Genomic DNA, 26,132 nt, shown 5'->3' with positions numbered 1-26,132 from the left:
AAATGTGGTTTTGGTTTAGTAGTTCTAACTCTTGATTTTCATTTTTTATTTCTGTAATCGTTGACATTTCCAGCTACAAAATACAGTCTGTTACACTTAGGAAAACAGCTGCAAGGCACTTATTCCCACTCTCTGGGGTTTCTATAGGCTGAAGCTGGGTATGATTTTAAAGAAGAATAATTTATGAAACAGAAAGTTGAGGATATTTTATTTGCTTGCTTTTACTTCCAGATTTTACTCTCTAATAGGGAAAGCTGGAATTAGTACAGCAAATCTGAAATCCATGCTCACAGAGGTGCATCTCCTTCTGTATTTCCAGACCAAATGCAGAAATATCTTTAATGAAAAACAGCTTCAGTAGCTTTTTCAAGGATATGCCTAGGTAGAAAGTATATACATATAATTGGGGAAACACAGGATTTTACTGTTTTGGATAAATAAGAAACTGGCAATTTTCTCTCATTTGCCACACCACTGCTCAAGGGTCTGTCTGAGAATGAATGAAGTCTGGAATGGAAAACAGTAGTCTGTCACAGATCCTTCCTCTCTTCCTGTCATTTTTGCAATAAATAAGGTAACAATTTAGGTAAATTTTTCTAATGATGTTATAGTTCAATTACTGCAAAGAGCTAATGATCTAAAAAGATCTCCAAAGCTGATTTAAAAGAGGTGAGTCACTTAACTGGTGATTATAAGATCCAGCATTGCAAAAACTAGTATTAAACTTAGATTTTAAAGAATTTGCTTAGACAGAATGCTAGGCACAAAACCTTTTAGTTAAATGAAGACTAAATTCTGGATTCAGTGAAAATTATTCCTTTTTTATGATGCTACTCTCTTCCACTGAATTTATCGTGAAGATCAAATGGCAAACTTCTGCAAAACATTACAGTTCAGTAAGTATCTTCACTGCAGTAGGATATGGAAGTCTAAAAAAGAGAAAATAAACTGCTTTAGCATGCTGTATCTCCTAAAAAGCATCTGACAAGCCACAAAAAATGAAAGAAAAAGTGGAGTGAATCAGCACAGGGGGAAAATGAACTTGAGCTAGCAAACAGGTGCTTCTGTAAAAGAAAGAGGTTGAACAAATAAACATATATGTAGATATTTCAGAACCTCAGAGTTACTGCAATCCCCTTCTGCGTTAAAGCCCTCCAAGAGCCAAACACCAAATGGCAGCCCACCATGGATAGTTTCTACTTAATCTGAGAGAGATCTTCCTTAGGTATATAAGTAGTCACCATTTTAAGGGTTTTCCAGTTCTGCAGGTTTTGCTAGCTGAAAAATTAATCAATACTGCAAGGGCAGGTACTAGAGAGGCAACCACTGTATGAAAGTGTGCCCTATCTATTAAAATACAAGAATATCTTTCATGGAATGGATAACATCCCCAGCTTTTACAATGCACTTGAGTGTATTTACTCGCTAAAGACCCTTCTTTGCAAAATTATGCAAAATGAAGTATTTTAAGAAGATGAAGAGGAAAGAAAGAATCTTCCTGTGCCAAATTAAAACCCAGAGACATAATGCTGGAGAACATTTAGTTACTTCTGATCTGTGCTTGTTACTGAAAAGCCAGGATACTGTGAAACCAGCAGTCCTACCAACCTCACCCTGCTCATCATCTATTTCCACTAACATCTTTCTTCTTGCTTTTCTTTTCTTAACCCCTCTCTGCCTGCACACAAAATATTTGTTTCTAGAGGAAAACTGGCATATTCCAGTATTGATGATGTGCTTTTTGTTGAACCAGACCTATGTGAACAGGATGCCTCTAGGTACATTTAGGAGATGTAGAGCTAAACTGTTTCTCAAACTGCAAAATATTGCTGCAATGTGCTTCCAGACAATTAAATCCTCGTTAAACTTTGAGGAAAAATGGTAGCCAGCACCACCTCTTCCAGTAAAGGACATTGGAGTATGCTTATAATCTGCCTTGGTCTCCTTCAGTGGAAAATGCCATTTCTTCTCTCCATAATTCTAATCTGTGCAAGACAAGATGATACTTGAATATTGTTTCACTAGACATGATGATGTCTATACATGAATATGTTTCACTAGACACTTACAATTCAGTTCCTGAGAAGGGGGGAATAATATATAAATAGCATCACTCAACCACCAAAGCCAGTACAGAGGAGATGCACTCTCCACATAACAGGGGGACTGGCCATGTTTTGTCGTGCATGCATCTTCTACAGATTCTTAGCAGAATCTGTTACTTGGTACAGATTCCAGAGGAGAAGTGACAGACTTTATATGAAATTGTACCATTAAGCAGCAGGGGATAAATGTCACTCAGGAGGTTAGACATACACAGCTGTAGAGATTGTGAAATTCAACCTCTGTCCTGAAAAATAAATACCTTGAAAAAATTGGGAAATTCTAGAACAGTGACATCAATATGAGTATAATAATTTTACCTGTAATATATGGGTTTGAGCCTTTACTATTCATGAATGACAAGTGAAGAAAAATCTTTTTTCGGAAACAAAAGCACAACAAAACATTTGCTGTTGCCCTGAATACTAATGATGGAAGACTGTTGCTATGGTGATGCTAATTTTAACGCTCTTGCCTGTGGACTTCATATGAACTGCCCATTTTAACTTTTGCAAATGTCATTTACAAAATGAAAACCCATTAATGACTGGTGAGGGCACAATGTTCCACTTTAATTAGAATAATAAGGAATGCTGATGCACAAAGTACAGGTTTGTGAATTGCTACAAAGCCCACACTGTCAAAATTAATTACCGTTGATGGGGACTTTGTTCTAATTTTTTTTTTCCAAAGGAAGCTTTAGAATAATACAACTGTAGCTTGACTTGAAGTTGAAAGCAGGATCTCCTTTTAATAGCAAGGTGGAATAAAGAGGTTTCTGAGACTGACAGTATAGTAAAAAGTACAACAGAGCTTAGAACTGTGACTGAGCCATGCAAAAGGAGCACCAATTCCAGCAAAGGGGAAATGCAAGTGCCAGTGCTGCCAGGAAAAAAAAAATAAAAAATCAGCTAAATACAAGCTCAGAAAAGCAGTTAGGATTTGGAAAATAGAATTTATTTTTTTAAAGGACTTAAAAACAAAAATAAATTGAGTGTGTGCTGTTATATGGTTCTGGTTTAAGTTAGTGGGGTATTACTGTGACTCGTTAATTGTGAAGTGCTGAGACAAGTAGATGATGTCTAAAAACATCAGAATAGATAGTAATAGTAATCTCTTTTTTAATGCACCAAGCCCTTGCAAATCATGAGCATGTATCTCTCATAAGAAGGGAAAGAAATTGCAACTACCATTTCTAATTTTGGGGCAATATCTGGGCATATAAAGTAGGTACTATGCTGCTAACAGCATGTCAGTAGTACTGACGGCAATGGGGAAAGCACACTGCAATGAAAAGCATCACAGGCAGCTGCTGAGAGTACATTATACAGACTAATTGTTATTATTAAATATCTCCATTGTAGCTCTGCTTAGAGAATCTAATTTAGAGTTGAGATCCATTGTGTGGCATCCTGAATTAACAGAAAGGAAACTTGACTTCTCTTTTGAAGAGCTGAGCTGGTGAAGGACTTGATTTGTCTTTGTGCTACGTCTCTGGTTCAGTGTGAGATTGCTGGAAGTGCGACTGGTGTGAGGATGAATAGCTGCTAAAATATTTTTCTAAATTCTCATTCATGATAAACTATGGTTTAATGAGTAGCTGAGCTGTCTTCCAGCATGACCAGTATGAAATCCTCTCTGAGTCTATCAGTATACTCCAGTGTTATTTTAAAATGGCCTGGCCAATTTTGCCCTTGAATTGTTGGCTATTGTGCAAGCCTCTGTACTTAAATACAGCTCTGCACTCAAGATGGCTGGAATTTCATGGTATTGTACTAAAGAGAAATACAGCAAAAAATATAGATTTGACTGTGAATGGTTGTGACTACCAAGTCTGATTGTAAGTTTTTCTGCCCGTGATTTGTTTTCTTCTAGCTGTTAGGAATGTGCAGAGGTAAATGGGTGACCACTGAACAGCACTGTAATCAAAGACCTTCAGAAAACACCCACTCTTCATATAGGGTTGTTCAGAAAAGGGTTTGATGTTGAAATTGCCATTGACTATAATTTTTGCAGATAATACCTGTATGCTCTGTGCTTGCTGCTGAATGCAGCTGTACCTGGTGGGATGCACAGCCATGAGGCAGCCAGCTGCTCTCGAGAGCCACTGGGCTCAGGGCTAATCCACACTTCTGCAGGACCTTGCCCTATGATATATTATCTCAGAACAAGAAGGGACAAGGCTCTCTTCTACTCAGTAGGAAAAACCTTAGCAACTAGCTGGAATTCAGAGTGAGCCAGAAGCAAACAGCAATTTACAAATGTGGAACTGATGTGTGTTAACAAATTGACACTTGTAAATTAAAATTTGGTAGCTTCCCAATACACAAAGGTTTAGAATTTATGGAATTAATCTGAAATAGAGGAAATAATCTGAGGGAACTGCCTCACAGAAAATTGTTACTAAACACCATTACCAAGACAATTAGACTTTTAAAGTTCATTCTCCAGCTAGAAAGTGGTATTTCTGACAATGTCAGTTCCTGCCAACACTAATGGACAAAGAATTCAAGGGGTTTAAGTTGATGGAGCCTGCTGGCATGGAGACTTCTGTGGGATCAAGAACACCTCAGTCTTCAAGACAGATTGGCCACCTGGATAAAAAGGGAATATTTTTGTTCCTTAAAATTCTCTGTTAATCCATGTGAATGGGTAGAATGTAAAAGGTATCTGCCTTTTGTGCAGAGGTACAGTGAGACATCCAGTGGTACGTAACTGAGCAATTAAGATGCTCCAATCTGTAACCTGGAATTAGGTGATGGAAAGAGTAACAGCAGCTCCAACAACTTCTAAGTCCTTCTCACATGTTTCATATTCTGTGCAATAAAATTTTTACAGTTGTTACAATTCATTTTATGACTATTGTTAATGTAGTGAATACAGCATCTTTTAATGAGGCAATAATGGCTGAGGCTGAATTACATTACTGCTACTCAGAGTGACTGAGTGCCAAGTAAAAATCTCTCAGAAGAAGAGAATCCGAAAAAAAAATAGTTGTTTGGTGCTGGAAAAGGAGATAAATTATCTTACGGACAAGCAACACTAAATGTTTAAGTAGGTATAAAGTGCATAGGATAGCCAACAGCAGCAGCAAAACATTGTGTAAAATAATAGAAACATCAACAGAGAAACACTGGTGTTTGAGAGAAAGCATCTATTTTGAGCTTGGGACTTAATAACCATCTAATGGCAAGTGCTATAAACAGGAAAGAAAACTGTAATTAACAAGTTTAGAAGTCATCAGCATAACTAAATTAAACAAAGCTCTGAAAGGAGAGGTGAGAAAGTAGGATAAAGAGGGTGGTGGGCTGTAAGCAGAGTTTCCAGTGGGAGGACTGGCTCTGCAAAGGGAGCATAAGAAAGAAGATACAGAAGAAACAAACAGGAAATTATTACAAGGGAAAGCCTGACAGCAAGCCAAGAGAAGGCATGAAAGGACAGCAGCAAGATAGTTTGTTGAAAGTGGTGGAATGACCTAGAATAAAGTGAACACTGAAAAGATTCTTGGAACTGGACGGCAGGAAATTGTTAGTGACCTTATTAAGAGCTGTTTTAAGGAGAAAATGGAACAGAAGCTAGAAAGGACTGGGCAGGAAAAAAAAAGAAACACGGACTGGAAAAATATACAAATTCCAAGAAGGAGGGCAATGTTCTGCATATTGAACAGTGTCAGAGAAAACTGTTTGAGAAAAGATTTGTTTTGTTTTATCAAGGACAATCCTGAAGAGAAACTTCCATGTAAGGAAAGAAGGAGCAGATAAGCTTCAAAGAGAATACATCACAAGAAATCGAAAGTCCTAAACAAGTCATTTTGATATGCTCCTAATGTCTGAGGGACTGAAGAAGTTAAGCAAATAGTCTTGTCCTCTAGTACCCAACTACTTGATGTCCCTTGCTAATTTCTTGTTGTGAAATATACCACCTGTAACTTGCTATTATTTCAAACAAACTTGTTGTAATCAAGACTTTTCTCCTGTAAACATATAATGCTTTTCAACCCTATTCCCCTCACTGTGACAAGCCCTTTTCTCTGAACTCCTACTGCTGCACAGTAGTATGGCAGCAGCTTGATTAATATGCTTTCCTTTGTTGGGGACAGACCATATGGTTTATCAGTTTTTGAGTGGTCCTTTTTTTTTTTTAATTTTTGGTAATTTCTAAATAATTTTCACATAAAACCCCAAACAAACCAAACTCAAAACCAAGACCAAAAACTTCCCAAAAAAGCAAAATTAAAACCTCCCAGAAACCACAAGCAAAACCAAACCAAACAAACAAAACCCCACAAAGAAACAAAAAAAAAAACCCACAAACAAACAAAACCTGCCAAACCCCTCAAAAAGCCTAAATCCAAATATGTTGAAATTGAAGATTATTCAGATTTGTATTTGGTATAATTTTAGCTTAGGCTACTTCAAGCAAATTATATATTCTGAATCCAAGCAAAATTTAGATCTGTCTAATGTGCTTTCCAGTTACCTCTGAAAGTACAGAATGACTGTATTTCACTTGGAGCCAGCTTTTCATTTGTGCTTCACAAAGGCAATTATGAAACACACAGCAATTTTTGAATGATAAATTATGAATTTTGAATTATAAATACATATAATTACAAATTCAATCAATACTGATTGAAACCACCATTGTGGGGTTTATATTAAAAAAATAAAACAATTCAAAGCCTGTAGGTTTGGGGGGTGAATATCTCTGAATAATAGTTCAGCTACAGAGTTGATATTTTAAACTGTAAAATTTCAGAATTTTTTTTAATGAACTTGACCTAGCATTGTCTTACAGGAGACAGATTGAATATCAACACTGTGCATGAAAGCAAACTTTAATATTCAATGACTATGTTTTTATAGTCAAGGATCAGCAAAACACAGCAAAAAAGTAATTGAACATCATGCTGTAGCTAAAAGCTGATTAATAAACATAAAAGTATTTCACATTAGAACTTCTCATTTACTAGCAAAATGCTCAGTAAAATTGGCAACTGCAGTGTGACTGGAGCTGGTGATAAAATGGAAGCAGAGGATGCTTTCAATCACAGAAGTAAATGCAAATTAATGACATGCAACACTGTAATCAAGATGTAAGAAAATCTACCATAAATGTAGGCTTCTTTACTTCAGAACTTCTCTGAGTTTAGCTGTTTAATCATATTTATCAAATGCAGTACATGATTTATACATTCCAGGGATTCTCAGCAAACAGGGTTATAAAAAACCCCTTCACTGATGAGAATTTTGCTTTAAACAGTTTTCAAATTGTTCCTTAACTGTTTGAGCAAAGGGAGTCCCAAGAGTAACAGAATGCATATATGTACACATAACTTATTTTTAACCTTAAGAATCATATCACATTTGCATTTTTAGACTTTCAAGTGAACCCTTCGTTGAGGAATTATTCACCTATGAGTTTGTTTCATATTGTTATTCTCTCTATGTTTATATCTGAGACTAAATTCCACACTGGTTTCCTTAGGGACATATCCAGTCTTTATGGCTGTATCCTGTTCACTGCAGCTGCTGTTGTTGCATCAAGTCACATTTGCAATTGCTTTCACTTTTTTTTCTGTTTTCAAAAATGGTGCATAGGTAAGGTCACCTAAGAGCACTGCCATTGATGAAGTACTAAAGTTAAAAGCAATTAAGCAGACTTAAATTGAAGATGAAACAGTAGATAAAAATCACTGATCTGGGAGGACAGATGCAGCTTCTGATTTTCTAATGAAGGTGCAGTTTTTCTGTTTCAGCATGAAGCAGAATCCGTTCATTTTTGTTGCATTCTTTACAATGTTAAATTGTGTATCCCTTTTCTGATAGAACCTTGTCATGGGGTGACATCCTCCAGGATGGCAAATGCTGGATTGGAAAATAGTGTTTGGAAATAAAAATTGTTTTAGTATTTCAGTATTTTTATTCAATTGAAATTCAAATTACTTTTATTTATCTTCCTCATATTTCTTTATTCTGTATTTTCAGGCCAATACATTTGTATGACCATATATCATTTAGCAAACATCTCCCTGAGATGTCTATCCTGCTGCAAAAGTGCTTCTTAATCATTAACAAAGTATAACACGCATGTCTCAGCTGGAATAGCTTTGGGTTATGATTAAAATCTTATCATGGTGCTCCATGTTGCTTAAATAGTTGAGGTGTTTGTATGAAGTTATCTATTCCCATGCCTAACAGTAATTTTCTAGCCACCCGTTACATTATAATTCCGCGCCTGTAACATTTCTTTCTAACAATTTTTCTTAGTATGCTTCATGCAGGGTGTCATAACCCTCAAGCATTAAAAGTTTTAAATTTTCTCCAATAAAGCAGCTTTTAAGAAAAAAAAAAAAAAAAAGAGGTAAATTTGTTGAAAAATGAAGTATAGAAAAATGTATCTTTGCCCCTCTGCTCCTGTATTAGCTCTGCAGTAGTGAACAGAAAAAATATCTTGGTAAAGAAAACTAGGAGACAAATACATAATAAAATTCAAAGGGCAGTCTGGGTTATGTACTAGCCAGACAACTAATACTTAAACATTGAAATAATAGGAACTTTTCTAGCAGACATCTAAATAAATATAAAATACCTGAATGAGACTGAATTATCATGGGTTTAAATATTTAGATTTCTTTAAAAAGCTTTACCTACTGCATAAAAATTTTCATGTTAAACCCCACAGCTCAATTGACCATAAAATTTCACTAACATAATAGTGCATAAGTTCACATTATAAAGCGTGAAATACATACGTGAAGAATAAAACACATACCAACAACTTTGCACATATTTAAAGAAATCTTAATTCTTAGTAATTTATTGCTGTATTGAGTTTGTGCCCCCTCAAGCTCCCAAACTAACACCTACATATGGCATTTATGCTAACAGATTTTGGTCCTGCTGAAAAAGAGGAGGGAGGACCTTGACACAGAGTGGGTTGGTGATAAGGAGCAAAGTTTGATTTTTACTCACTATTCTACTCTGTAGGCTGTAGACACCACTCAGTGACCCTGCTAGGCTCCTTACATAAAGGGTGCTGCTTGTGTTGTACCATAATCTCATTTTCTGAGCTCAATTGCCATGGAAAATGCAATGCCATGAATGCTTGTGTTACAAAAATTACTTGTAAGAAAAGCAATTCATCCAGAGATGAGATGTATTTTTTTATGGTTTGTTTTTCTCAAATTATCTAGCTAGAGATTTCCTAATATAAAAGTTTATCTGATGAGTATTTGAAATTCAAAACAAATAAGTAGCATGCAGGAGGCTGCCAAACCTAAAGATCATATTTGAAATGATGATTTATCTCATAAAATTCAGCTTTTAAAACAGAAAATGAGAAAAAAGCAAAATGAATATAGATGATTTGGTCATTCCTAACCTATTCATTAGAATATTTCCTTAAGTCTAACCTTAATAACATTTATACAGTTTTAAATTAGTTCATTTTATGTGTCCCATAGAATCTGTAACTCCTAAGTATAATATATGCACAAACTAGTTCTCAAGCTTTAAGGTCTAAAGATAAGGATATCACAGGACTGATGTGCAACACAGAACTGATTTCAGCTATTATTTGACAAGAAGAAGAAAACAAAATCATTGAAAGACATCCCATTAGGAGAAAAATGGGACCAATAATCCATAATCATGATTCAGTAAGTAAAGACTAAACAAATCCCTCATGGCAAGAAGTGTTTGTACAGACAGGTGGAGAATATTCTGAAAAATACGAACTTATTGCAGTCAGCAGGAGAACCGGCAACTTAGAAGGCCAGAGAAAAAATAGATTCAACAGCAGTTCAGCAGGATTCTTGAATTATTTTTGAAAAAGGATCCAGGAAAACACCTGACCTTGCCCTGACAGACAGGCCACTTCAGGAAACAGAAAGAGCCCAGCTGGAGTGGCCGATTATTGCGCTCTCAGTCTGCTCTGGGCTGTTGTTTGGCCTCAGGTGCCACTATGAGAACGTTCCTCAGTCAACCAAAGCTGTGCATCCACAGCAAATAGAGCTGGAAATGTAAATTGTACCTGGCCATACCCACTGCTTTCTCACTGTACTGAGACCTTCCTTAAAGCACAGCTGGTAATTGCACTCCTGACATATTTTAGACTGATGAGATCACAAAGAAGACAAAAAAGGCACAGTTGGTGAAGCAGGATCAATTTAATGCTGACTCCCTAGATGGAATTTTACTCGTGTGAAATGGAGAAATCATCTTATTTGTGGAGCTGGCTGCAATAGAAGGGACACTGGACCAAGGGCAAAGCAGGCAATGGATGTGACAAGCGCTGCTTTGGAGAAGCTGTCAGTCTTTGGAGGAAAAAAGGAAGCATGAGACTTGATATAACACGAATACGTAAAGAATCTGAGATATTGTTCCCCATTTCCTTGAATATTACATTGGACAGTTGTCAGAAGTTGTCTCTTCTTTGTCTGTCATCTAAATTAAGTACGTAATTGATCTTTAAAAAAAAAGAAAATTCTGACAGGCAAATCTTTCTATTTTTTTTCTTAATGTGTCTAATCTTTTCAAGTTCAAAGCATTCCAGTGGAAATCAAACATAATTCCTATTTTAGAATCCTGCTTATTAAGCACACTGTTTAAAAGATGGGCTTTGAGGAGATGGCAATACATTTTAGCTATCAGGAGCAGCTGTAAAATCTACTTTTTAATGGAAGATTTGGCATATATGCTATAAAATAGGACCATATTGTATAGATGTCACTCAACTTTGCAAAGCTTGTATTGGCTATGTAATTTTTCATTCATTTAATTCAGTTGCTAAGTGTAGGCAGGCTACATTTAACAACTGGAGTAAAACGAATCTAATAGAAATGAAGCAAAATTCAAGCAAAAATCACATTTGGCTTACAATAAATGTAACAACTTCACCTACAATAAAAGTAAAATATTTAAGGTTCTGCAATTATATTCTTCTATACTACAAATACATGAAGACCTTGTACAGTACCAAAAGTTTACTTTTTCACACTATTGCCTATAAAAACGGTTCATATATTAATCTGGTCACAGACCTGGAAAGCAACGACTAGCTGGATTTAATAGATTTAAAATGTTGATATGTTCCCTTTAATTAGGAAAATAGGAAAGTAGGATTCCATCTAAAATTCTTACTCATTACCTGCATAACGCATTTTAAGATTTAACCTCCACAAAAACTATTCTTGCATTGTTTAACCCCTCTGTAATGCTCAGCACTATATACTCTTCATGAATATTTGCACTGAATGCATTTGAAAACAAAGCTTAAGAGCTTTATTCTTCCCTTAACTTTGAGCAGTGTCCCATCAAGAGGAGCAGGTGTTGTGTAAGCACCCAAGGAAGCTGCTCTCCACACTCCACAACAGGCACTATGTTTATGGAGGGAAAGCACATGGTTTCCCTCACTCACTGCCCCAAACCAGAGGCTACAGCCCTGCCCTCAGCCCCCACACCAGCTAGGACACACTAAAATTGCTGCTGAGTACTTATAATTAATTTAAAAACAAATTAAATCCCCTTCAGTTGCTTCTCATGTGAGGGCAGTAGCTCCCTGCTGACAGATGGTAACGAGGAGCAGACCCACAATATCTTCCTTGAGTGCTCTCGCTCAGTCAGCAGGAACACATCTGTTTATAACCTCTGCTTTCATTATAAAGGTAGTTAAAGGCTCAAGATTTCTCATTTATTTACACTCTGAGTTTAAATTTTTGTGACAAGTTTTGGAACCAAGGCTTCACAACCCTACAAATCATAAAGAAAATCTCTGCACTAGGACAAACCTCTAGGAAATATCATTTAGGTTTTTATGCCAGTAAGCATGAGAATTTGCATCACATAAAGGCAAACAGAAAAGTATTATACTTTTTCTTTCCTTCACAATAGTTTCAATTTTCCTATATAGAGGTCAGAATTGAAAGACAGGAAAAAAATCATAATAACTATGCTTTTAGAAAGCCAAAATAATGCTTTTTGGGTTTTTTTGGTATTTGGTAGATAGGTTAACTGTCAGCCATACACATGGCTTTCATAGCTTGCTCACAGCTTCACTCACTACATAGACATAATCATACATTATTTATTTATAGTTCTCCATGTCTCTCTCTGCTCTGCTTGACAGATATTTCCTACTTCCTTTTGTGCCTTGTACTTATCTGCATTCTGCAGAAGAAACAATTAACCCAAGTGATTTTCTCAGAACAGCATCTCTTCACTTTTTATCTTAGCAGAATTTAATTCAGATACATTAATTTATCCTGTCTCTAAGTTGAACAAAAGTAAAAGAATCATGGCTTTAATCTGTTTGCTTTTACAATGAAAACTCAGGGGTCTTAGCTTTTTTTCTGTGTTGAAATTCTGCATGGTTAAACAACAATTGAAAGGGAGATTAAAAATTAAGACAACAAAGAAGTATGTTTATAGAAACTGGCCTGCTAGATCTCCAGTGTGAAGCAGGGAAAGAATGAAGGATCTAAAACTAGCGAAACTGTATGTCACAAGCTGATACATTAAATGCAAATCAAATATTCTCACAGGAAACTACAATGTGGAAGAGAGTGAGCAAGTGGAGATGCCTTGTCCTTGGAGTTAGCTCACTGCATAGCTAATTTATAGAGAGAGGCTCACATGGATCTTCTCGAGGAGTCAAAGCTGTGCTCCTGAGAATCCAGCTTTGTCCTTAGCAGGACAAAGTTCAGTGAACTGCTATAATCTGTATAAGAAAATAAGCTTGGCTGGAAAATAACTTGGAAGGTTTCCTTTGTGGGAAGCACTGAGATGAAAGACTACTGTATTTTTTCAGAAGCATTTTAAATCCTTCAAAAGAATGGGCACAGCAAGAGGGTAAGAAGACAGACACTATTAACTGGCAAGCTAGATACACAGAGGAGGAATAATGTCAAAGATTAGTACAAATATAGAAGTCACACCTACTAGATTTCAACACTTTCACAATGGCAGGACTACTGAATATTTTTTTAGAGAGAAAGTGTGTTGCAGACTTCAGTCCCACTCCTCCTCTTTAATCCCAGGCAACAGAGATCTCCTAGCACTGAGTAATGGACAATTTTGCAGAGGATAGGAGACACACCAGAGAGATGCAAACATGGTTCAGAGTAGAGATGCTTAATGTCCCTTTGTGCCCTGGGAGGACAGACACTGCAGAGGGATTGGGTCGTGCAGCATGACCAAACACCCCTTCTGGTGCTGCAAAATGGAAAGTAGACACTTGAACTTGTTACCTGTCACTGCTTTGGAGCAGCTCCTCTATCTGTTTGATTGGAAGATAAGAATATGCATGTGCATGCATGCACATGTGAGAGCCCTTTCATCATGGGTGAGCTCTGCTAAAATGTGATCTAACCTGAATTACAATGTAAAAATCCTCAGCCGCCCTACCTTTATTATCTGCCTTTTTAAGAATCTGAGACTTTTTTGTAATGTTATGACATATATTCAGTAGTCATTGAGGTGTGCATTTTTTCCATTTGCTTTTCAGATTTCTAATGTAGAGTAATTGCCTGTTTTGTCTTCTAAAAACTTAAATTTAGAACTTTTAATGAATACCTAAAACATTAATAAAGAGTACAGACATGCCTGTGCGTGTTTCTTCCTTTCCATTTTCTAGGTTGCACTGCAGAAAGAGCAGGATCAAGATCTTCAAAGAATAGGGCTGATTAAACTGAAAACTATTTTTTTATAGTCCTCTCCTTTTGTAATCTAATAAAACCTTTAAATTCTGTACTAGACACAAGGAATATATGAAGGAGAAAAAAGATCAAAACTAAAAGGGTTGGATAAAATGTGTTTTCAAGCAATTTTATATGTTTTACATCAGAGGCAAAGCAGAGGGTTTTTTAACTCGGTATCACCTCATGGTCTGAGCAAGCGCTCAGTGCCCCAGCAGCCTCGTGCATCTGCAGCTTGGGTTACTTCTGCTGTCCTAGAACACAAAAACTAGATTTCCTCAGTTTGCTGGGGAAGAGGAAGGTGGGGCTGAAGTTCTGGTCTAGCTTGTCATCTCCATAAGGAGGGAAGCGCGTGAAAGCGTGGAAGGAAATGCAGCAGCTGATGCAAGGCCATTGAAAGGCAATTTTCATGAGGCTGACATTAGGCCAAGAAACCACCAAATGGCAGACACAGGGAGCAGCTGAAGCAGGTTGTACACTGTTGATAATTATATTGTCCATGGCAATGTTGCCTGTACAAGTACAATTTGAAACAAAAAAACCTTAAACTGACTTATGTGAATAAGCTCAAGTGGGAATTTTTGAAGTAATAGCTTTAGAAGCAACTAGTTGCTACAGATTAATCAGCTGTATACAAATGAAATTTTAACCAGGAAAATCACATTTTGAAGATACCTAACCATAAATAAACATTGCTGCTGAAGACTTAACATGAAGTACTGTCTGATTTATGGATTATTGAGTGCAATATCATCACAAATGGGAAAGTGATGAAAGAAAACAGTTAAGCACCAAGGGAAAACCAGATAAAATGAAAACCAGTAAAATGTGTAGCAAATCTGGTTAATGAAGAGGGCTAACACCAATATTCTACATTGATGACAGAAAGAATATTATCTAAACATGAAGAGAATGCTCCCTGTGTCTTCTTAGCCTCATGAAGTTCTTTTAGAGAATTAACAACTAATAGAAAAATAATGCATCAAAGATTAAAAAAAAAAAGAATGTGTTTATTTTAAAAGCCAAAGAGGTACAGAAAACAACTTAGTTCGTTGTAAATATGAAATATGAGTGATGAATATGAATGAAAAAAAGAAAGACCAAGGATAGCAGGAGAAGGCAAAAGATATATCACCTCAGTAAGATGCATTAAAACTTGACCACTTTGTTTTTACATCTCAAGGACAGCAAGTTTTTCTATAAAAGATGTGGCTAAATTAAAACTTAAAACTAGTAATGTATGACAGATGTACTTGACCCCTTAACCAAACTATCAGTAATTTGGTACTGGCTCCGACACAAGTAATGACCTGAGCTGTAGCCAAGCCAAGAACTCCTCTAGGAACTCCCGAAGGGGCAGAGTGACCCAGGGAGCACTGATGCACATGGACTTGGAACATGGATTGTGTGAGTAATGCATGAATAGCAGGTGGCTTTTCCAAGGGTGTCTTATCAAAGAACAAAGAAGGCTGTGGGTACAAGGAGGTTCATGCATACCCTTCCTCCTGTATTATTTTGACTATAAGCCAACCACTCTATCCCATAGCTTTGACAGCCTCAGGGCTTTGAGCTCTCCCTGCTGGGCAGTGTGGCTGCACAGCAGTGACTTCCCCTAGCCCTGGGAAAACTCTCAGGAGTCGAGACAGAGACCTTTCTACAAACAACTAATCTTCGGATGAGTCCAATTCATATTCTCTAAACTGCAACTGGACTGCACAGCAGTGACTCTCCCCTGGATCTGGGACTCCTCTCAAGGACTGAGATTCCTTTCCTGAGACTAAGAAATCCTTCCTTACCCAAAGCATCCCTTACTTATGGATCCTTGGTAAGTGGCTGGTAGCATGCTAAATAAATATTGATGAAATCCGTGTAGTTAATTCCTTTATACATATGCCATTGTCCAAGTCTGAGACTAAGTCTGGACCTAGCCACAGCTAAGCTCCATCAGGACTTTAAAAAGCAAGAGGATCTGCTCAGAAACTCATGACCCATTGACTCATGACTACCTTACCCTTTGGCTCTTTGGTCAATGTGTAAATAATTTGAAATAGATTTGAACTTGATTTTCCTTTGTATAATGTAGTAACTAATACAGTGAACCTTGCCATTGACCTTGATTAAGATGCACTTTTATAAATTCATAGTAAACCCACTCTTGTTAATTCCTCTGACAGTGATTCTTCGATCTGAATCACTCATTTATGACAAACTGGTGTAATTGGCAGGATCCTAAATCAGGATCCACAGCATAATGCTATAACTGTTTATGGCTATTAAAATGGTTTTCAAAGTGAACAAATTAAATATATTCCTTTGAATTTGTAAATAGCCTAGAACAGAAGACTAAAAAGTAGGAAGGAGTAAGCAAGAACAGCATTGACCATTTTAGCCAGTTACCCCTGGCTGCTGGATGTGTCACAGACAGAGGTGCCAAGCACAGCATGAAATGCATTTTGTGCCTACTTTAAGAATTGCCAAATTCTCCTCCCCATAATGCCAAGTCATGCCATATGAAAGAGAAAAGGAGGATCTTTGCCTTCATCTTAGTGCCACAAACTGCCAGAACATTGACTTGCTTTCCAGCCTGTCTCTGGTAGACTGCCCCTCCTTCTTGACAGAGCTTTCCAGTTTCTTTGTGACTGTTTCATTATTCATAGCCAAATGCAAACATCAGACAACTTACAAGATTAATGCAACAATAAACCAGCTTAGCCAGGTATAACTGAACCTCTGAACTGCACCACTGAGTTTCCTTCATGCATAACTCAAATACTTGTTTTTAGGCTGCTGTAGAAGTTCACCCTGTTGTGAAAGTTGCAACTGAAGTGCCACTGCAAGAGCCTTCTGTAACCAAATGTCTTCAGTGACACTAGTTGAGCTTGCAAAGTGTTTAGGGAGTATAAAGAGAAGCCACAGAAATAGGTGTATTAAACAATACCCATGTTTTTGTTACTTGCACTACAGTGTTTATAGCTGGTGTAGCATCACCTGTTTCCTTCAGAAGTAGAATAAGTAGTTCAAAGCACATGTAACAGGTAAAGAACTCAAAAGAGAAGAAAAAAAATGTATTAAACCATCTTTTTTTCATTGTTGTGTGGTAACACTACTTAGAGCATGAGAAGCAAGTATTTCCAAATCCTGATTTTTTAAAAAAATGTTCATTTGTTGTGCAGACACATCTCTTAAAGCGAAATAGCTTAATTTGGGAACTAAACTCAAAAAGATTAGGCTTTAGGAACTAATTGCCCTTTGCCATTCCCCAGCTATGGCCTTTACCAAGTATTGTCTCTAAAGGAATTCACAGTGTTATGTGCATTTAAAACCATGTAAATTATTAAAATTATTAATTAATCAAATTATTATAAACCATTAAAAAATTGTAGGGTTAAAAATCCCTAGTGTATCATGTTTACAGCTGCAATTCAGAATGCTGGGGTTTTTTTTTGTTTTTTTGGGGTTTTTTTTGGTTTTTTTTGTGGTTTTTTTTGGTTTTTTTTTTTTTTGTTTTTTTGTTTTTTTTTTTTTTTGAAAAACCTGCCATACATACAAAGGGCAAAGGCACAATTTAAACTATAATCCAGGTACCTCAAAGCTTTACTTTATTTGCAGGTGATTCATAGCATAAACCCAAACAACTTACAGATCAGTGCATCCTACTGTGTTTTTAGATAACTAGCACACTTCTGTGAAATGTATTGCAGGTTTTGTTCCTTTTTGTCCTTCCCATTTAGACACTACAGGATCAGCTCACAATCATTTAAGAAAATTACTAACTCTCCCCTTAAATAAGAAATGTACACAGCTGGAATGCATTACTATTGATACTCACTTGATATAATACGGCACTTTGTTTGGTGAGATTGCCCTCTCCCAGGGGCCTTGGACAGAAGCTGTTAACAACAAACAAACAAACAAATAAATAAATAACTGCTCACATACATTCATACATACCAACATACCTAGAAGAGAAACGTGGAGGTCAAGCAGGAAAGACAACATTAATCTCTAGAATTACAATTTTACACTCGGCCATGTTGATATAGGTCTGTTTGCTCAGTTGCCCATGAAGGCAGGAAGGATTAACCTGCTGTTCTGAAACTTCTGCCCTAATCTGAGAGAAATTGAACTCATTCAGCTGCAAAGATAAATACAAAAACTCCTTGAAAGCTAAGCTTACAGAACAGATATGAAGCAGACCGAGCAAGCTATCTTTCTGGCATGCTCTTTTATAGATTCCTCCTGTTAAAGTGGTTGACTGAAAGAAGAAATACTTCTATTTCTTTCCTTGTGTGGTCAGCACTTCCCTTCCTTCCAAGAACAGAATTATGCACTTGTTTGCATTTTATGATGAGTCAAGTTACAGATGAGAGATCATCTAAGTATTTAGTTTGTTGCTATTCTCTTGCTGAGTTGTTCTAAATGGTGAACATTTTTATTTCTCCACATTACTAATTGTAATAATTGTAACCTTACTTCCAAATAATGGAGAAAATAACACTATGATCACAACAAATAGAGAGGAGATAACTTTGCCCACTCTTGATTATCACAGTGTTAAATGCCAACATCAATTTACAACATAATGAAAATAGTTTGTAAAAGAGGTTTTTATAAAACTCATTTGACAAAAGAATAATAAATTATTTTTTTTTTTAGAGGAAGAGATAATTTATAGCTTAGGCCATAATCAGGGCTTAAATATTTATTTTTTTTTAGGAGCTTGTTATCTGTCAAACAAAGTAGAACCAAGAATTTTCTTTCTTTAATATAATGATTAAAAGAAAAGATACGAAAAGTGACCTAATGGAGAAAAAAAGCCTGTTTGTTTCACCCAGTATAACCCTTCTTTTAGTGACCCCTGCTGTTCAGAAAGGAAAGAAATTGTTACCAGGACAACTAGGAATTAGCTTCTTGACCATTTGGCTCTATTTTCTTTCCCTCTCTTACTCAGAATAGATACACCACTCCCAGGTTGCTTTATCAAAATCAACAAATCACAATCCACACAAATAATAACTACCAAAATACATATTCAATCTATTTTGTACCAGATTACAGAAGTCAGTCTGTAGAATGAAGTATAGTTTCTCTCTATTGCCCACATATTGGAGGATGTGGAAATAAGAATTTGAGGAAAAAGATGAAATGTGCTCCTAAAATGTCTGTGTAAGGAAATCTTGCTACTTTTGCACATGAATTGTGAAGAAGGGCTGGAGGGAGACTAGTGACTCTACAAAGGAGACGCATATCAACCATGGGAGAAACTGGTGCCATTATAGACAGTGTGAAGAGGAGAAGGAAGAGCTGGTGAGAACAGGATGCAGGCTGGGGTGAGGGTGAGTGAATTTGATATAAATTTAGAACAATGCTAAGAAGGTAGGGAAAAGAAGGACTTTATTTGGAAGAAAGAGAATCGTAGAATTCTCTTAAGGATCTTAAGGATCACCTAGTTTCAATTTGCCCACCAAGGGCAGGGAACCTCCTGTTAGGTCAGGTTAATCAGAGCTCCATCCAGCCTGATCCTGAACACCTCCAGGGATGGGGAGTCCACAGCCTTCCAGTGCCTTGCCTCTCTTGCATTAAAGAATTCCTTCCTCACACCCAATGTCAACCCATCCTCTTTCATTTTAACGCTGTTTGCCCTTGTCCTACCAAAACATGCCCTTGTGAAAAGTCTCTCTCCATAAATATGATAATTCTGTTTCAGATTGCTGGTGGCCAAGGAATTCCAAAAATACTGCCTCAACATCTCTGCACCTTCTGCTGTTGCCTTCAACCCCCAGCCAGACATCTGTAGCTAAGCGGAGTGTCATTGCTTTCCTATTACTTACATTTACACACATTCATGTTCTTAAAAGAAGAAAAGTAAATTTCAAAGGTATGCACCATAAGAAGGAGTGACTCTCAAAATGTGCAGGAAACAGAATTTTAATTACAGTGTTAGATCTCTTGGAAAACTAGCACACTGCACTGCCATTGAAGTCTGTAGAATGGCCATGAACACAGGAACACAAAACCATATGCACTTTCAAATACAAATACTGAAATATACACTTAATTTATATATGATCCGATACTCCTTCTGGGGCCAGGCACTGCCCTTTGGTTGTGTGTTTGTGGGCTGCACAGCTGAGGAGCTGTGAAGAGCAAGGCTGCTGTCCATTGAGCTGCTCTTCCTGGTTGCACGAGCTGCAGCTGCTTGGATTCGGTGCTCTGCTGCAGCCTCAAAGGATGGAAAGATACACCTGTTATGTGATTTGTAGAAATGCAAAAAGTAACAAGAATAGAATATCATGTAATGTCTTGATGTTAAAAATCTCCAAATAACTTTTAATCCCATTTTCAGGTTCATACAAAATATTTAACCATTATGCTTAAATATTCTTTCTACTTGTAAGAAAACAAACTGCTATAAATACAGTTTAGATGACTGATCCAATTTTCTCCATTCTAGAGAATGGAGAAGTAGTAGGAGACAAAGCAGTAGGAGACAAAAGCCAAGGAGTTAGAGAGAGATCACTATTTCATTTTCCACTATCAGTTACTATGTGATTTCTTTACATGCTTTCATTCAGTAATACTAACCTAATGTGCACTACTATGTGGTCCACCAGTCTGTTTTAAAATGCTTACTCAGTGACAATTGTAAGGGCTCTTACCCATGGCAATTGTCATTGTCTGAGGAATAATTTGAATTAGATTACACTAAGTTATCATTTTTGAAAACAAAATACCCTTCAGTATTAACTAAAAATTGACCTTGTTACATTTTTCTCTCTCAAGCAATCATTAATATTCCCAGTGGGAATACTACCAAGTTACAGTTGTTCCACTTTTAAGATTTGTTTTTAGTTCAATAGCTAAAGGACAGAATACATTGCTGTGTATTTTTCAGAAGATGTATTTCTTCTGTTGCTTCTGAATTAATCTGGGTAAGAGCTTTGCAGTCATAACTTATTATCACAGAATCTTACATATGATAGTGTTCTTGATCCATTAGAAGAGGAACAAATACTTTTGCTTTCATGAGAGCTAAGTGCTATAGGAATAACAAACAATTCTGTGATGTTCTGCATAATTGGATTTAGTATTCCTTCAAGAGGTTGCTGTGAAGCTGTCTATAATACACTTCTGGTTTCCTGGATGATTCTAACCTTGCATAAATTTGAGTTGACAAAATGTGCAGTACTTTTTACAGCTATACATAGAGAATAATCATTTTATTTCTGGCAGAAGCCCAGAAGCTGAGACCAGATGTTTCTTATCTTTGGTTATCAGTACAGGTCCATTACAAAACTAGTGCAGGTAAATGGTTGAGTCCACCTAAAAGTCTTGCTAGCAGACTTTTTTATATATATGCTCTAGTATCCCAGTGTGCTACAGCACTCAAGAAGCAGACATTTCCTGTTTGCTGAGAGTAATTCCAAACTGTTTTATTGCTTGAGCTTGCACAGTGTAAGAACCCATTACCATACACCCAGCTACTTTCAATGCTGTGACTGAAATTAAATACCACAGCGAAATACAGGGCATTTTAAGAGTGAATTTAAATTTCCCTACATTTTATTTGCATTGACATACATTTTAATGATTACCTAATTTTTGAGTTCCATTTCTTTCTGTAGGTGTTCTAAGAGCTGAGACTTGTTTTGCCTGTGAACACAGTTCTTGATGGTAAGCTGACATTCTTACTTGTTGGCAGAATGTATAATGAAATGGTGGCATGCTGGGTCTCTGAACTTCAGTACTGTTTTAATCTATGCTGGGATCTGAATGAAATATTAAATAGGATGATAGTAGTTGATACTACAAAAAATAATCTTATAAATATTTCACTTTAGCACTGCAAACATAATGAAAAATACATGTATGTTTACCAATGGTAAACTATTTCTTCTTCAGCTATTCAAAGAGTAAATTTGGTATGTCCACATTTAAATGTTACTCTCAGTGGTCCTTATTTAAATAGTCAGCACAGACTTTTAGTCACCATATGAGTGTACTTTTTCAGTTATAAATAAAAAAATAATTTTTTTGACTCAATTTTCACTAAGGGGTTTTGGACAGAAACCACAAAGAAGCATTGTGTAGTGTCCATACACTGTTACATATATTCTGTCATATATTTTTTTTTCTCACTTTGTTACAAATTTGTTATATTTATTGTATATTCCTTTCAGCATCATGGTAGTTAAAGGTGAGCTCATTTTTACATTCCCACTACCTTGTTTGGTGGCCATAGTGTCTATAACTCACCAAGGTGCTGAATTATATTCACATTTCACATTTTAATGATAGTAATTCTCTGGTTCAGCCTGGAAATTCTATGTGCATGACCTGTGTGACTTACACTGTTCTACCTAGCATTATTATCATTAATACCTTCATAAAAACAAAGAGTTAAGAAACTGTTTATTCATTCACATAAGGTTTGTTTTGATGCCAATTATTTTCACTGCAGCAAGGTATGGACTTCAGATAAAGGCAGCAGGGAGAAAAAAATGATGAGATGATCTTTGCATCAGGAAAAGACTCTGATTCCCCAAGAATCAGAATTTCCCATCTGTGTAATTTTTCAAAGAAAATTAATTGAGTACTGCATTTTGACTATTTTCATATGACACCAAATGAGAAAATATTGCTCTCCAGAGACTATAAGGAGGTCATTTCCTCCTTAGAGAACATGCTAAAGCAATATTTCCCCACCATAATCGGTGCATGATGCAGGCTGGCAGGATGCCACCTCCAAAAGGTGTATCTGCATGACAGTGACACAACAGAAGTGTTTGCATAACCTGCAAGCTCTTTGAGATCCTTTGCAACAAAAGTCACAAGATACCTGTAAAAGATTTAGATTGATTTCTAAATTACGTGAATGTTTTATTGTTCTAGGTAAGACTGATGAACAATCAGACCATTCTGTGTAGCACTGAGGTCTAATGTTGCATGGTGTAGTTGAGAAACTGATGTCAGAATGCATCAACTACTCAGCTACAAGGCAGAAACATCAACCAAAACCTGCCTTTCATAAGGTCTACACAGCTTGGGGTCTATTCTGCTCCAAGCCCCAGCTGCACATGGGCATTTTGGAAATAGAGAGCCCCTTCTCTCTTGGATTTTGCCCTTCTTAAGCCCAAGCAAACACTCACTGCTTCCCTGGAACACCATCAGCACCGCCTGTCGCTGTGGCACACATGTAGACATTTACCAAATATACCATTTTCAGACCACGTCTAACCAGGGAAGAAGTCATCTTTATTGACTAAAAATCTCTAAGAAGAGATTTTTAATCATTAAAACATTCAACATGTGATCAGAGCCAATCATGACAGTCATTTTAGAGGAGTTAAAAGAGGCTTTTCCATCTTGCATTTCCTGCTGGAATCTTTATGGCCAACCTCAGATTTATCATCTGCAGCTTAGGATCAACATTTTATGGTAAGACCTAAATAATGCTTTAATAATGGACAGTGTCCAGAAATTTCTAAATTCCACTTTGTATCATGAAATATAAAAGCCATCTAATGCTCATTTTCTTAAATGTCACATGACTGTAAAATGGCAAAAATACAATAACCTACTTGTTTAATAGCAGAATACTGAATGAAATAGAGCAAAGAAATACAGATAGAGTCTATAATGGCCCACATACTCCAAGATACAGGCACTCCACAGTGCTAACTTCTGTTGCACTCTTATGCTCTTAAAAATTAAGTCTCTAAAACTGGCTGATAAAATGAGGTTATAAAATAGCCCAATCAAATTAGTGGTGATTTTTGGCATATGAAATTAGATAAATAGAAAAATAAATCTTTGGTAAATATTCCATGTCTTACATAGCAAAACAGAACAGAAAAATTCTGATATTCATAGATAGAATATGTCTGTTGGATCCTTTGAGGACAAAGGAATGTCCTAAACTGAAAACAACATATAACTCCTGACAACATGGGAATGCTGTTAAATTCATCTGAGTTAAACCTGGCAGGATGAAAAAACTAAGCAGTTTTCATTTGGATTCACAGATCCAATATAAGTCAAAAAAGATTATAAAATTTTGAGAGAAGAATCAGTCTTAGCAACATAGTAGAGAGAGGCCAAAAGTATAATAAACAATAAATAGACATATTTTGAATTTTATTAAGAGAAAAACATAATATTTGATTACTTGTAGATTATGTAGCATTGCAGAATATAGGATATTCTGCCAGACAAGGATAAACTACAGAAATTAATTAGGCTGCTATAAAAAAATAAGATATCTCCTACTCGCTCCCTTCAAAAAATCTCTCCTTTAAAATAAAGATTATACAGCATTTTAAAATAGATGGCATACCAAAGCCAAGAGCACAAGAAAGACAATTAAAATTATTATTTGGATTATTTTCATCACCATTCCAAAATATTTTTTATTGGAACACTGTTTTTCCCCAAAACACAAATTATTAATTACAAGGAAAAATTTCTTGCTTCTGGGTGAAGAGAAGTGGAGAACATCATCATTTGAAAACTGATTTGACCATTTTTTTTGGAGATTTGTATCCCAATGTATTATATTAATAGGATCACTTAGTACAAAAGTGCAGAAAAAGAAAAATATAAATATAAAACTTGAATTCAATAAATACAATTTTATTGCAAATCAAATCAGCTATTAGGATTTATAGAGAGATTTTTGTGGTTTTCCTGAGAATAATGCAAAATGAAAAAATGAAAGCTGTCTGTAAAATTATTTCTAGTAGTTTTATTCCAAAAGTAAATATAAAGATAATTTCTTAAAATATGCCAATGTTTTACTACCCTTAAAGACTTTTTGCAGTCAGACCAAAGCAAGCACTATCAAAAGCTGTAGCTACGGCCATGATATTCTAAACAAGAGAGAAATGGACTGAAGGCATTTTTTCTTGACTTTAAACCTGATGTACCCATCACACAGCTCTTGAGGTTGAATTGGTGCCCAGTGTTCTTAGAAATTCACCATGATAACATCAATGGCAAGACCTGTAAATGTATTTGGTTTTGTTGGTACTTTGCTAGTTTGTCCTTTTTCAGAAGTACATGTAGTTCCTTTATACTGAAGTGTATGCAGTTCTTTTATACTGAAGTAGAAAAACAGATTTCTAGCAATCAGGCTCCTCTAGATATTATGGCCATATTTAAGTGCAATTAATACATTAATATTTTTTATAACTACATTTAAACACAATAATAAAATCCCTTTGCTTTCAGGGACTTCTCATAGTTAGGCTGATTTGTTTGTGTCCACTTATCCTCTATCTTTATTCTACTACCGGGTGATATTTTCTATTAAAACACTTCCTGTGATATCTAAAAATATTAAACCATTTTTCCAAAGGATGTGGATGAATGGACATGGTCTTCAATGTTTTTTTGTCAAGAGTATATCTGAAAGACAATATATAATGTATGCAATGAGAAATAAGAGAGAAAGATACAGTTGCTTGCACTGGAAAATAATCTATCAGATGGATTGGTAAAGTGTCCTAAGAGTCACAGAGCCCTCTCTCTTTTAGACTTGGATGTCTCAATTAGCAGGACTTGCCCTTTTAAAGACATCTGCCTGTGCAAGAGCTTCTCTAGTCTTTGCTTTGCATAATAATTTGAGCACTCACACAGAAGGTGGGAGAAGTGAGTGCTTGACTCCTCTCCCAGCTTGAAGGAATTCAGACCCACATCTCCAATTTCTCAGGAGAGTGGTCTAAATAACTGAAGGAGAGCACAAAGGCACAGAAATAAGAAGAAAAAAGACTCAGATCTGAACCTGAACAGCTCTGAGCTTATCCTGAGAAAGAGAGACCTAGGTTACACAGCCCAATCCCATCACTGTATTTTTTTATTCTTAAGCAACAATTATCTGATATAAAATGCAGCAGATGCACTCTGATCACTCGCAATACAAACTGGTGGCTCCAGCATTCATCATCTTTCTGTTTCTGAATGAAAGCTGCTTAGGCTGCCTCATCTTGTGTTGAATTTTATGCTGCTCTTACGAGTCCAAAACTGAAAGGCACAGCGAGGTATCTCCTGTTAGGTATCTCCAGGTCCTAGCACATATTTAGGTGTGAGGATTTAACAGTCTGGTACTGACGTATGCAGGCAGCAAAAGCTCATAGCCTGGGAAATATGAATCACAAAATTCTGGCTATGGGTATATCAGCCTTTTAGCCTTGCAAACCTAAATGTTCTTTCTGTTCCTTGTATTCCCAGATTTTTCATATTGATGAAAGTCCATGAGCTTGGAAACCACTGGAATCTTCCAGTCATACTCTTAAATAATTGCCAGTTATACTGTGAGCATGCACGTTTCATGCAG

The 26,132-nt window shown here is 36.3% G+C and overlaps 1 protein-coding gene across 4 annotated transcripts in view; it reads right to left on the bottom strand.

The window, feature by feature from the left end:
• The window catches only part of DMD (dystrophin), a 1,141,085-nt gene that overhangs the window by 97,820 nt on the left and 1,017,133 nt on the right, over positions 1–26,132 (bottom strand). For all 4 annotated transcript variants that reach the window (XM_058829412.1, XM_058829411.1, XM_058829410.1 and 1 more), the window contains one exon: positions 17,628–17,688. In XM_058829412.1, the coding sequence (XP_058685395.1) occupies positions 17,628–17,688 (61 nt within the window). The remainder of the gene's footprint in view (positions 1–17,627; positions 17,689–26,132) is intronic.

This window comes from Poecile atricapillus, chromosome 1 (assembly GCF_030490865.1).
Source record: "Poecile atricapillus isolate bPoeAtr1 chromosome 1, bPoeAtr1.hap1, whole genome shotgun sequence".
Taxonomy (NCBI): Eukaryota; Metazoa; Chordata; class Aves; order Passeriformes; family Paridae; genus Poecile; species Poecile atricapillus.
Note: the sequence above shows the minus strand (reverse complement) of the source record. Positions and strands in the feature narration are given on the sequence as shown.